At 42.1% G+C, this 12,203-nt stretch overlaps 1 protein-coding gene across 3 annotated transcripts in view; it reads right to left on the minus strand.

Annotated features, from left to right (window-relative positions):
* Window positions 1–12,203, minus strand: part of UBE2G2 (ubiquitin conjugating enzyme E2 G2) — a 32,207-nt gene that overhangs the window by 16,587 nt on the left and 3,417 nt on the right. Inside the window, exons 2-4 of one of the 3 annotated variants that reach the window (XM_058523269.1) lie at window positions 8,589–8,747; window positions 2,500–2,535; window positions 2,363–2,408 (exon numbers count right to left, since the gene is read on the minus strand). The exons of 1 other annotated variant lie outside the window; for it this stretch is intronic. In XM_058523269.1, the coding sequence (XP_058379252.1) occupies window positions 2,363–2,403 (41 nt within the window). In that variant the 5' untranslated portion in view covers window positions 2,404–2,408; window positions 2,500–2,535; window positions 8,589–8,747. The remainder of the gene's footprint in view (window positions 1–2,362; window positions 2,409–2,499; window positions 2,536–8,588; window positions 8,748–12,203) is intronic. One more of the 3 variants, XM_058523268.1, reaches the window with a different exon arrangement.

The following is a 12,203-nucleotide window of genomic DNA, read 5'->3' on the forward strand; positions in this document are numbered from 1 at the left end:
TTCTCTTGCTCATTAATTGTGTTCCCCATCCTAGTCCCTCAATCTCCTTCTTTCAGGGTGGAGATTTGGGGTCACCTATGACACCTGTATCCTTAGACAAGGGCCCTAATACAACAGGCTCTCGCTATTTGTTGTGTAAACATCTGAAAAGATGTATCTTCACTGCATAGCTGACAAGGGATGAAGGCCCCGTGGGTAAGCAGTACTGCAAACCCCACAGCACTGGACTTGCAGAAAAGGAGGCAAGCACGGTTTTAGAAACACTAGGCTATGGAAGAAACTCTGGAAACAATCAAAGACTACAAAGAGGAAAAAGAACATCTTTCACAAAGGAGTAAAACTCAGCCAGCTGTCTGCCAAAATAGCAAGGTGAGACGAGTCAACGGGAGGACAGTTAATTCCTTAATAGATGTTTTAAGTACATTTGTAAACGGCCTCTTGTTTGTGAAAGGAGCTGGAAGAGGACCAAAACCCACAATCTCACCAGATCCTGAAGCTGGGGAATTCCATACTAACGCAAAAGCCTTATTCAAACATAAAAGTGCTCTACCTAAAAATAGTTCTAATTACTTTTTAAGACAGGTTTTCAAAGTATTAGTTTAATTTTATAATGTTTATCTAAAATTAGTAATAGTTACCCTAACAGATTCTTAACAATAAACACTTAAAAAAAAACTACACTGGAAGGCTCAAGTATCCCTTTAAGGGCTTCTAAATATGCCTACCGTGGATGTGCACAGCCAATCTTCCAAAGATGGAAGAACTGTCAGGTGCCACTGCCCTCTGCACTCAGAAAGGACAGCCTGTAACCTGTGCCCCTACAAGCAGGCGTGCTGCCCCGGTGGCACGCGTATGTGTCTGTGTTAACACAAAAAGAATGCAAGTGACACATTCAATTAAAAAACCGGGTTACAAGTCAAGTTCACATGATATAATCTCCTTCTTCAAAAATAAACGGAGCTCTACCTGACCTGAGTGCGCAAGGCCGTGTTCCACTGAAGGCAGGACACCGCTGACCAGGAGACTCACCATCCACTCTATCGGTGCTTGAGGGGATGAAAGACACACCACCACAGCAGATACAGACAGAGACCAGGACGACAGCCTCACGCCAGAAACATTTAAACACAGGAGGAAAACAGGTGTCACAGGCCCAAGCAATCAGGGTATGGAAATGATTAGGAAATGTTAGGTGTGCTGTACGCCTCTAGATAGTGTTTGCTGACCATGTTTTAAATGTTTTTCTTATCAAAACAACTCATTTTCATATCAATTTTCCTGCACTAATCTAACCTCCACAGACAACATTTAGCAGCAACTGTTTCTCAGACTAAATGTGATGTAAGCACTGGGCAAATTCAGCAAGTCTGACAAGATTAAGTCCCCTCTTCAAACCAGTGTTCACACCTGCTCCAGTAAACTTCACACTTCCTCCAGTCCCTGCCCTCTAGACACTTCTCAGTCCAACAAGATCCAACCTGGAAACTTTCTAGCTAACTGAATGACCTCATTTTACTAATGAGAAAACTGAGAGGCTGATTATAAACTTCAACTTCCCAAATTTTACCTAACCACATTTTGTTACAATAAGTCTAAGACTGGCCAAAAACTGAACATCTAAAGCAGAAAGAAGACAAACAAAGGGCCTGGCTCATAGAGCCAAAGAAGACTCTAGAATCAGGAGTCCATCTGTGGCTCTTTCCAAGCAACATCCCTTATAAGTGAAAAATCATGAAATCCAGTCACGATCTTTCCAGAATGGGGTTAGGAATCACACTGCTCACCTGAGTAGAACCCCATGTCTCAGGGTCAGGGATAATGGAAGGCGAGACAAGGCACACAGAAAAAGGAAAGGCAGCAGAGGGGGAGTCGAATGGGGGGAGGAGAGGAGAGGAGAGGAGGAGAAGAGGGGGAGGAGGCGGAGAAAGAGTTCTGGTGCACAGGTGGGGCATGGCCGGGGCTGCGCCAACAGGCCCAGGGTATCACCCACACCCTGAGGAGCCTTTCCCACGTCGAAGCCTCGGGCTCCTAGGGACTTCCTGAAGCCACAGCCGCCCACACTGCTTGAGGCTGCCCCAGCACAGCCACACAACACTCGAAATTTATTACCTTAAAAGTCTACAAATATCTAATACTCACAACTAAACCTTTTACTAAGGAAGCATTTTTATTTCTTTTGGATAAATGTTCATGCTGTTTTCCGCTTTAACATTAACAGACTAGAGAAGAGCTCAATATAAGAGAGACACTTAAGCCCTTTTCTCTACTGGACACTCTGAGCCCAGTCCCACTGCTAAATGTGATTCACCAGTCTAGTTTCCAGTAAAGTCTTCAAAACTATTAGCACATAAGATTAACTTACATGATCAAGGCCTCCCATTCAAAAAAATTCTCTTCATTCATAGGGCCTGCAAGGAAAGAACAAATTCCACGTTTTACCTTTGAAGGCAACTTTGGCAGCTGGAAGTAAATTATAAAGAGGTTACTTTAGTACCTTACCTGCCACAATTCCTTCTGGAGGATTCAGTGTTAATTCTATAAAATTAAAAAGTAAAACCATTATGAAACAGAATGAGTGTTATGTTGGCATTTTAACAAAACTTTTATATTATACATATATACAATACGTGTATTATACACTACACATATTAACAGATTAAAACTGTCTGTCTCAAGTGAATGCCTGCTCCAGTTACGTTTCTGATAAAGGCTACGTGAACAATTCTTCATTCCAGCAAAAAGTAGAATTTTAAAGCTATGAACCCTTCATTTCACAAATGAAGAAACAAACAAAAGGGGTTAACTGCCCTTCCAGAATACCCCTGCTGCTCATCTGATTAAAGCTCATAGTCAAACACAGTACATTACTTTCCAACTGAACGGCGTTTCCTGTTGTTTCGAGAGCTGGCACAGACCCTCCTGAATGTGACCGACTAGAGACAGGCACCAGCACGGAGGTTTCTCAAGCCTGATGTTATCAGATACAGCACGCACTGCACAGGCCAGCTGTCTACCTCTAATACCACTGCAAACCTGTGAGCAAATCCCCCAGACGTGATATTCTGCAGAACGTCAGACTTTAGCGCTGAGAATACAAACAGTAACAAACAAGTCAGCAGCAGCATTTCTCAGCAATTTAAGATCGGTAGTTGCTGAAAGACCTGAGGCCCAACTCTGCCACTTGGAAGCTGCCACTAAGCAATGTCACTTCAACTCATGGCCTCCAAGTTTTTTATATGGGAGGCTCCAAAATGAAACCAAACCTGTGGACAAATTTGGCGAGGTGAAGAGCGGAACATGAAAAAAGCCACAGGCAAGGAGGGTGGCAACATGGGAGTCAGGCCCCAAATGCTCTTCCCGCTTGGGCTGGGTGCCAGGGGAGTACAAAAATAGTCAGAAACACGCAAATCGATGATTCACAAAACCAAAGTTGGCTCTTTGAAGAGACACAAAAGTAAATACAAGGCATAAGGATTGGAAAATAAGAAATAAAACTGTCATTTTTCACAGATGATATGCTTGTATACATAGAAAGTCCAAAAGAATCTAAAGATACAATAAATTATGAGAAAAAGTGAGCTTACCAACACTGCTGAATACGAGGTCATTATATATAACTGAATTGTTATTTCTATATAAGCAAGTTAGAAAAGGAAAGTCTAAAAAAGATGCCAGTCAACGGGAAACATGTACAAATAAGTTTTCAAAAGATGTGCAAGATCTGTAATGGAACAGTAAATATTATTAACAAAAAGTTTTAAAAGACTTTAATAAATGGAGATTATATTATGTTCATGGACAAAAAAAATCAATATTATAAAGTTATCAATCCTCCTCAAACTGAATCTATGGATTCATGCAACCTCAGCCAAAATCCCAACACATTTTGTTTGAATTTTACAAGATGATTCTAAAAGATATATGAAAATGCAAACGACCGAGAAAAGCCAAGACATTCTTTGAAAAGAATAAATTGAGAACTCCACGTAAGGGCTAACAAGACTTATTATAAAGCCACTGGGATCAAGGCAGTGTGATACTGGCACTAAGTTAAACAGACCAGTGAAACAGAATAGACAGCGCTCAGGAGCAGATCCCACGCAACACAGACCTGATTTCCCACGAAGGCAGCACTACAGAACAGAGGTGAAGGGCAGTCTTCTCCACCAATGATGCTGATCTTTAAAGCCAAAAAAATGAAACTGTCCACCTATCTCATACTACATAAAAAAACCAAAATATATAAGAAAAAAGGGCAAAGGGGTATGTGAAATAATGGAAAATATGTATACTGGTCTCTGCGCCCGGTTCCCCGCACAGAGCTCCTAAAAACCTTTGTAATTTCCTAAGTGCTCAGAGTACTAGGAGCATCTCTGGTTCTAATATTTAGTCTCTGAACCCAGTTCCTGACATGGGGCTCCTAAATCCCTTCTCATTTCCTGGGTGATAGGAGCATCTTTTGTCCTAATGAGGTGCCTTTGGTGGCCTCCTAGATGGAGGCTGGTCACCAGAAGGACCACCATGATTACAAGCTTGGAATTTTCAGCCTCACTCTCCCATTCTTCAGAGAGGGGAGAGAGGCTGGAAATGGACTAAATGACTGATCATGCCTATGTGAGGAAGGCTCCATAAAATCCCAATAATATGGGGTTCAGGGAGCTTCCAGGTTGTGAACACACAGAGATGCAGGGAGAGTGGCGCGTGCAGAGGGCACCCATTTCCTCATACCTCACCCTACTCATGTCTTCCACCTCGATGCTCATCTATATCCTTTACCATATCCTTTTATAATAAAGTGGTAAACTGTTTTCCTGAGTTCTCTCAGCCGCCCTAGCAAATTAATCCAACCCAAGGAGGGGGTCGTGGGAACCTCCGATTTACAGCCCATCAGTCAGACGCACAGGCGACAACCTGGACTTGTAACTGGCATCTGAAGGAGGAGGAGGCAGTCTTGTGGGACTGAGCCCTGAACCTGTGGGATCGGACGCTAACTCTAGGTAGACAGTGTCAGAATTGAGTTAAATTGTATGACACCCAGCTGGAGTCACAGAATTGCTTGGTGTGGGACAAATCCCCACACATCTGATGTCAGAAGTGTTGTGAGTGTGGCAGTAGTGTGTGAGTAAGGAGAAATACAGGGGAAGTGTAGGTTTTCTCAACAGGGCAAAATATTTGAACAGACCCATCACCAAAGACGACATGGATGAAAATAAGCACATAAAACAATGCTCCACATTGTGAGTCATAAGAGAAATGAAAATTAAAACCACAAAAAGATACGGCTATACATCTTTGTCAGTAAAAACATCTTTATTTAGTCAGAAAAGAATAGCTAAAATTAAAAAGACTGACAATACCAAGTGTTGGCAGGTTTGGCAACTGGATCTCTTCTGCATCACCGGTGGAAATGCAAAATGGTTTGGTTACCCTCTGGTAAACGGTTTATGTTTCTAATAAAAACAGTTTAAACATTCACTTACCCTGAGACCCAGCAATTGTACTGGTGGATATCTACCCAAGAGAAATGAAAACTCATGTCCCCATAGACTCACAAGAATGTCCACAGCAACTTTACTCATAACAGCCCCACCCTGGCAACAACCCAAATGCCCATCCAAGGTAAATGAACAAGGTGTCATCTATCCATATGAGCGACACTACTCAGCAACAGAAAGGAGCAAACCACTGACCCACATACCACCAAGACCCACACAACACCACGGGGGACTCTCAAAGCACTATGCCAAGTGAGAGACGCCTGCCGCAAAAGTCCACACTGTATGCTTCTATTTATATGAAACTCTAGAAGAATTGAAACTATAGTAATAGAAAGCAAATCAGATGTTGCCAGAGGCCAGGGGCCAAGGTGGAAGTGGGAGGGGGTTGCAAAAGGCACAAGAGAACTTTCTGGGGTGATGGAAATGTTCTGTATCATGGTTGTGCTGATGGCTATACAACAGGACACACTTGTCAAAGCTCAAAGAATGATATATTAGAAACTGGCACATTTTATTGTGCATAAATTTTATCTCAATAAAGCTGACCCTCCCAAAATTAATTTCAGTTGTTTTATGAAATATAAAATAATCAATCTCCTAGAGGATAATATAGGAGAATAGTTTCATGCTCTCAGTATAAAGACTTCCTAAATAGGACTAACTATAAAGTTAATAACCAAAAAGCACTAACCATAAAGGAAAAAACTGATAAGATTAAGAACACTAAAATTAAGAACTTCTGACATCAAAAGACATCCCTTTTAAAAAAATATCCAAAAGATATCTTTAAGAGAATGAAAAAGTAAGCTCCAGAGAGGGAGAAGATATTTGCAATAGATATAACCAACAAATGGCTAATATCCGAACTTCTAAAGAACGCCTTACAAATCAACAAAAATATACAAACAACCCAAAAGAAAATCAAGCACAAGACTTGAACAGGCACTTCACACAAAAAAAGATATGTAAGTGGCCAATAAAAACATGACAAGGTGTTCAACCTCATTACTCGTGGGGAAATGCAAACTAAAACCACGAGATAGCACTACCCCCGCCAGAACAACCCAGTAATCAAAGTTGAGAAGAGTGACAATAAGAGCTGTCCACACAGATGAAGAGCTGCAGAAATACACTGCTGGTAGGAGTGAAAACTGAGACAACCGCTCTGGAAATGAGTTGCTGCTACCTACTACGACCAGCCATTCCTCTCCGGAGTGTAAACTCACAGAAAAGTGTGCACACATGTGCACCAAAAGACATGTCTAAGAATCTATTTTTTTTACTTGCTGATGTCATCACTCAGAACAGCTTCAGATTCCAGGTAGCAACCAACAGGCTTCTCTGCAGAGCAACTTATAACAAATTTTAAAAATCCCCCTGTGAACTGACTTCTGGAAAAATACAGGGAAACAGCAGGTGAAATGTCACTGGATGTAATTACGGCGTTTGATACTGTGACATTAGGCACCCTCCCTAAAGAGAGAGAGTGGACTTAGATCAAGGATAACAGTTTAAGTAAGAGCGAGGATTCACCAGTATCAGTGATCAAAGGCCACGATGACTAAATCTTATAAACAAAGGACCACTTAAATATTTCACTATTGTGAAAATATGGTTCTCACTGGCATTTTAAAAGTTTGTCATGTGTCTCTATTTAGCTATATAATTTTATGTATTGAAAAGTACATAAGTAAAGTACATAGTTACAATTCTAATCACAAAATCATTCAATTCCAGGTGGTATTTTTTCTCTTCACATTTGCTTCTTGGTCATATCTGAAGCTTTGAGGAGCTATACAAAGCAATGGGGCAGTGGTTTGAGCACCCCTACTTGGCCAATATGACTACAAGTGGCCAACCACCAATCAAATACCAATTAACAAATATCAATTATACTTCCTCTCTGCCAAGCACTATTCTAGGCAGTGGAGATGCAGTGGTGAAAGAGACAGACAAGGGCCCTGCCTTCAATAGCTGAAGTTCTAGCAAAGGAAGACAGGTAACACACGAGGAAACATAAATAAAAGGACAATTTCAGAAGCTGAGGACTATAGTGAAGAAATTGAAAGACAGACAGACATGGCCGAGGTGGGCAAGAAAGGCCTTGTTGTGGAGGTGATACGGGAGGTGGGGTTCTTTTTTTTTTTTTAATGGCGATATAATCTACTGTAACATTATATTAGTTTCACATGTACAACATAGTGATTTGATATTTGTATATATTGCCAAATGATAACCACAATAATTAACATCCCTCACCACAGTTACAAATTTTTTTTTCTCGTGATGAGGACTTTTAACATCTACTCTCAGCAACTTTCACATACACAATACAGTATTATTAACTATAGTCACCACACTGTACACTACATCCCCAGGACTTATTTATTTTATAACTGGAAGTTTGTACCTTTTGACTCCCTTCACCCATTTCACCCACCCCCCCCACGGCAACCACCAATCTGTTCTCTGTATCTATGAGTTTGCTCTTTTTTTTTTTTTTTAAGATTCCACATATAAGTGAGATCATATGGTATTTGTCTTTGTCTAACTTATTTCACTTAGCATAACGCCCTCAAGGTTCATGTCGCGAATGGCAACATTTCCTTCTTTTTTATGGCTGAATAATATCCCATTGTACATATGCTGCATATTTACAGCAGCATTATTCATAACAGCCAAAAAATGGAAACCACCAAATATCTACCAATAGTAGAAGAGAACAATATATTGTGGTATATTCAGACAATAAAACAAAAACGAAAATGAATGACGCACAGCTAGATACAACGTATCACTGTGCAAAAGAAGCCAGGCCTACAGAATATGCAGGTATTGTATATGTATACATATATACACACAAAATAGAATATACACATATACACAATATAGAATACACAACACATAATTACATTTATAGATAGATTACATTCCTCAAAAAACAGGCAAAGCTACACTAGAGTGTTTAAGAATGCATGCCCTGGTGGAAAAACAAAGCAAAGCCAGGAGGTGATTATCCTGGGAGGACAGAGCTGCCTTTGGGGGGTCCCCCACGTGGGGGTTCTGGAGAGTGGTGGTCTTCTCGCTTACCCTGGGTGGTGATGTGCTCTCTGAGAACTCACTGAGCTGAACATGTCTTCCCTTGCACTTTTCTTCATGACGGTTGTATTTCGAGCTAATAAACAGTTTTAAAAGTTGTTACTGCAACAGTCCAGGCAGGGCAGATGGTGGCTTGGACCAGAGTGGCAACTGCAAAAGTGGTAAGAAAAGGTGAAACTGGGGATCTATCCTGTAGGTGGAGATGGAGGGCTTGCTGATGAAGCGGGCGTGGTATGTGAGGAGAAACAAGAATGCTCCTGGCCCAAACAACTGTGTGCGTGGTGGCACTATCACTGGGAATGGAAAGGGAGAAGGAACAGGTTTGAGGGGACAAGCAGGAGTTCTAATTTAAACATACTAAGGTTGAGATGTTTAGTAAACAGACAAGGAGATGCCGGGCAGGCGGCTGGAGAAATGAGTCTGAAGCTCAAGGGCGAGATCGATGTTGGCGATATAAATTTGGGCATTATCTGCCCAGGGAGCGTATGGAATCCCTGGGGAGTGAGGGGACTCTCCAGAGCAGTGTTTCCCAGGGAACATTTGGACGTACAGGGTGTCGTTTTCAGGTTTTCACAATGACTGGGGAATGCTACTGCCATTTAGTAGGAAGGGAGCAGGAATGCTTAACATTCTGCCATAAACAAGTACTATAGAAAGAAAAACTATTGCACTCAAAAAGCCAGTAACACCTGACCCAGGGAACAAGTACAGGTACAGACGAGAGCCACAACTGCTGCCGAGGGTGTGCTAACACTGGGAAGTGGGAAGGGAAAGGAACAGCAGACACATTAAGCAAAGGCCAGTGAAGCAGAACCAATGAGTGTCAGTCCCAAAAGTCAAGTGCATTAAAAACTTCAAGGAGGGAGGAATCAAGTGCGAGTGAGGTCAACAACCAGGCAGGCTGAGACCCCTGGATTTGGCAAGACAGACCCTGACTGTCTCAGTCCCTCTGTGTCTCTTCACAGTAGCACACTGGGAGAAGTAACCCCAGAACCAGCGCACCAGACTTTATACACCCTATCATCTGAAATCTAGTTCGGTTTTTGTGTCTAAAGTCAAACCCCCTTATTATAAGAAAAAGAAAACCACAAGAGATTAAGGCAAACTGCTACATGGGGGGACAGAGGGGCACAATGTTAGTAGGAAAGGGAGTAGGGTGCCTAAGAGCAAAAGAGAGAAGTTACACCAATCATTTTTGTGAAACCCCGAGGAGAAGCTTACACCAAAAAGAGCTGTCTTTATTCTTAATTTCTGGAGTTCCCCCTCGGAACTTCCCTCTGGGAGACCCTCCCTTTAGGGAGACGCAAAAGGTAGTCCAAACTCTGCCGCTGGAGAACCATCCCGCAGCCAGCAGCCCTCCCACCAGCAGCCTTATATAACAGCAGCACCTACTGGTCAGCAGAGAATTACAGGAGCCAAGTTCTCCAGATGAAGGGAATATTTGGACTATACTCTTCTTGTTTTCCAAACACACACAAAACCATATACAGTGTCATGTTCACTGATAAAAACTTCAAAAAGAGAAATAAAATATTAATATCAGAGAAATTTGCAAAGACCATTCTTTGCCAGTGATTCTTTGAGAATGTTAACTTGTTAAAAACATTTTTTAAATAGTGGCTTAAAAAACAGCCACCACACAAAATGAAATATAAATTTAACCTTTGACCCAGCAATCCCATTTCTCAGAATCTATCCCACAGGCACACTGGTAAAAATAAGAGAAGACACATGCATAAGGCTATTCACTTCAGGATTATTTGTAATAGCAAAAAACTAGAAACCACCCAAATGTCCATCAATAAGGGACCAGATTATAATCCATCTACCAATGGAACACTGTGCAGCTGTAAAAAGGAATGATGGATACTTCTATGTACTAGTACAGAATGAACTCCAGGACACATTAAATAAAAAAAGCAGAGTGGAGAAAAGGGTGTTAACTAGGTTCTTTAAAGAGATGATTCAGGTTAAATGAGGTCACTAGGGTGGGCTCTAATCCCATGTGACTGGTGTCCTTATAAGAAGAGGAGACACATGCAGAGAGAAGACTGTCTACAAGCCAAGGAGAGAGGCCTCAGGAGAAAGCAACCCTGCCAACACGTGGAACCTGGACTGTCAGAAAATAATTTCCGTTGGTTAAGCCTCCCAGTCTGTGGTACTTTGTTATGGCAGTCCAAGCAAACTCATAGTGCTCAAACAACTGGATGGCCATTTGCAAATAAACTTTGACCTTTATCTCACACCATACACAAAACTTTACTTGACACAGATCACAGATCTTTTATAGTTTTAGCTGGCATCACCCAGCAAAGCTGACCGTGTGAGTGCTCCAGGACTCCGCACCACACCCCAGGTATACACCTTGCACATGTGCACCAGAAATATCCACAGCAGCATGATCTGTATAATAACCAAAAACTGGAAATAACCTAAATGCCCATCAGCAACGTAAAGGATCAATTTTGGCTTATTCATAAAATGAAATACTGCTCAGCAGTGAAAATGAACTACAGCTATATGCTTCAACATAAATGAATCTCAGAGAAACAGTACTGAGCAAAAGATCCAATCTGCAGAACACATACTGTCCAATTCCATTTCTATTAAGTACAAAAACAGGCAAACGTAAACGATATGTTGTTTAGAGGTATATTAAGTGGTGAAACTACAAAGAAAAGGAAGACAACAATTTACACGAAATTCAACGGTGGTAACTTCCGGTGGTGGGGAAGGAGCACAAAGACTTCTAAGTTATTGCTAATGTTCTATTTCTTAAGCTAGGTGTCATGGGTACAGATGTTCATTTTACTACTTCATCTGAACATACACCTTTTATATACTTTTACATACATAATACACTTCAAAATATAAAATGTTTTAAACAGCTAAAACAGGTTAATGACAGGGAAAGATGACAGTAACAGGAAGGACAGGCTGAGTCTGGTAGTTCAGGGAAGGCTTCTCCAGGGAGCAGAGCACAAGTGATGGAGACATCCAGGAAAAGGAAGTGCCCACGCCCCAAGAGGAGTGTGCCAACAAGGAAGTCGGGAGGGCTGGAGAGGAGGCTGCCAGGACAGAGGAGATGAGGTCGGGGAGGCAGGAGAGGGGCCAGAGCACGCAGAGCCTGAGGTCACTGCAAGGACTTTGGTTTCTACTGCAACAAAGGGTTCTGGGCAGAATGACAAGACCTGACTTGAGCTTTACTGGGGTCTCTCTTTCTGCTGCATTAAGAATAAAACCAAGTGGAGCAAGAGCTGAAGCAGAAGAATGCAGGACTGTGCCACGGTGCGCAGGACTGTACCATAGTGCGCAGGACTATGCAGCGCTGTGCAGGGCTGTACCTCCGTGTGCAGGCCTGTGCCGCGGTGCGCAGCACTGTACCATAGTGCACAGGACTGTGCCGCGGTGCACAGGCCTGTACCAAAGTAATCCAGGCCAGAGGTGAGTGCCTTGGGCCAGTGTGGGACTCTGGAGAAAGTCTGATGGTAGGACAACAGGTTACATGTGGATATAAAACAAAGTGAGGCATCAAGGACGAATCTAAGGTTGTGAGCCCAAACAACTGGAAGAAAGAGGCTGCCACCAACTGAGACAGAGAAGACT

This window comes from Diceros bicornis, chromosome 27 (assembly GCF_020826845.1).
Source record: "Diceros bicornis minor isolate mBicDic1 chromosome 27, mDicBic1.mat.cur, whole genome shotgun sequence".
Taxonomy (NCBI): domain Eukaryota; kingdom Metazoa; phylum Chordata; class Mammalia; order Perissodactyla; family Rhinocerotidae; genus Diceros; species Diceros bicornis.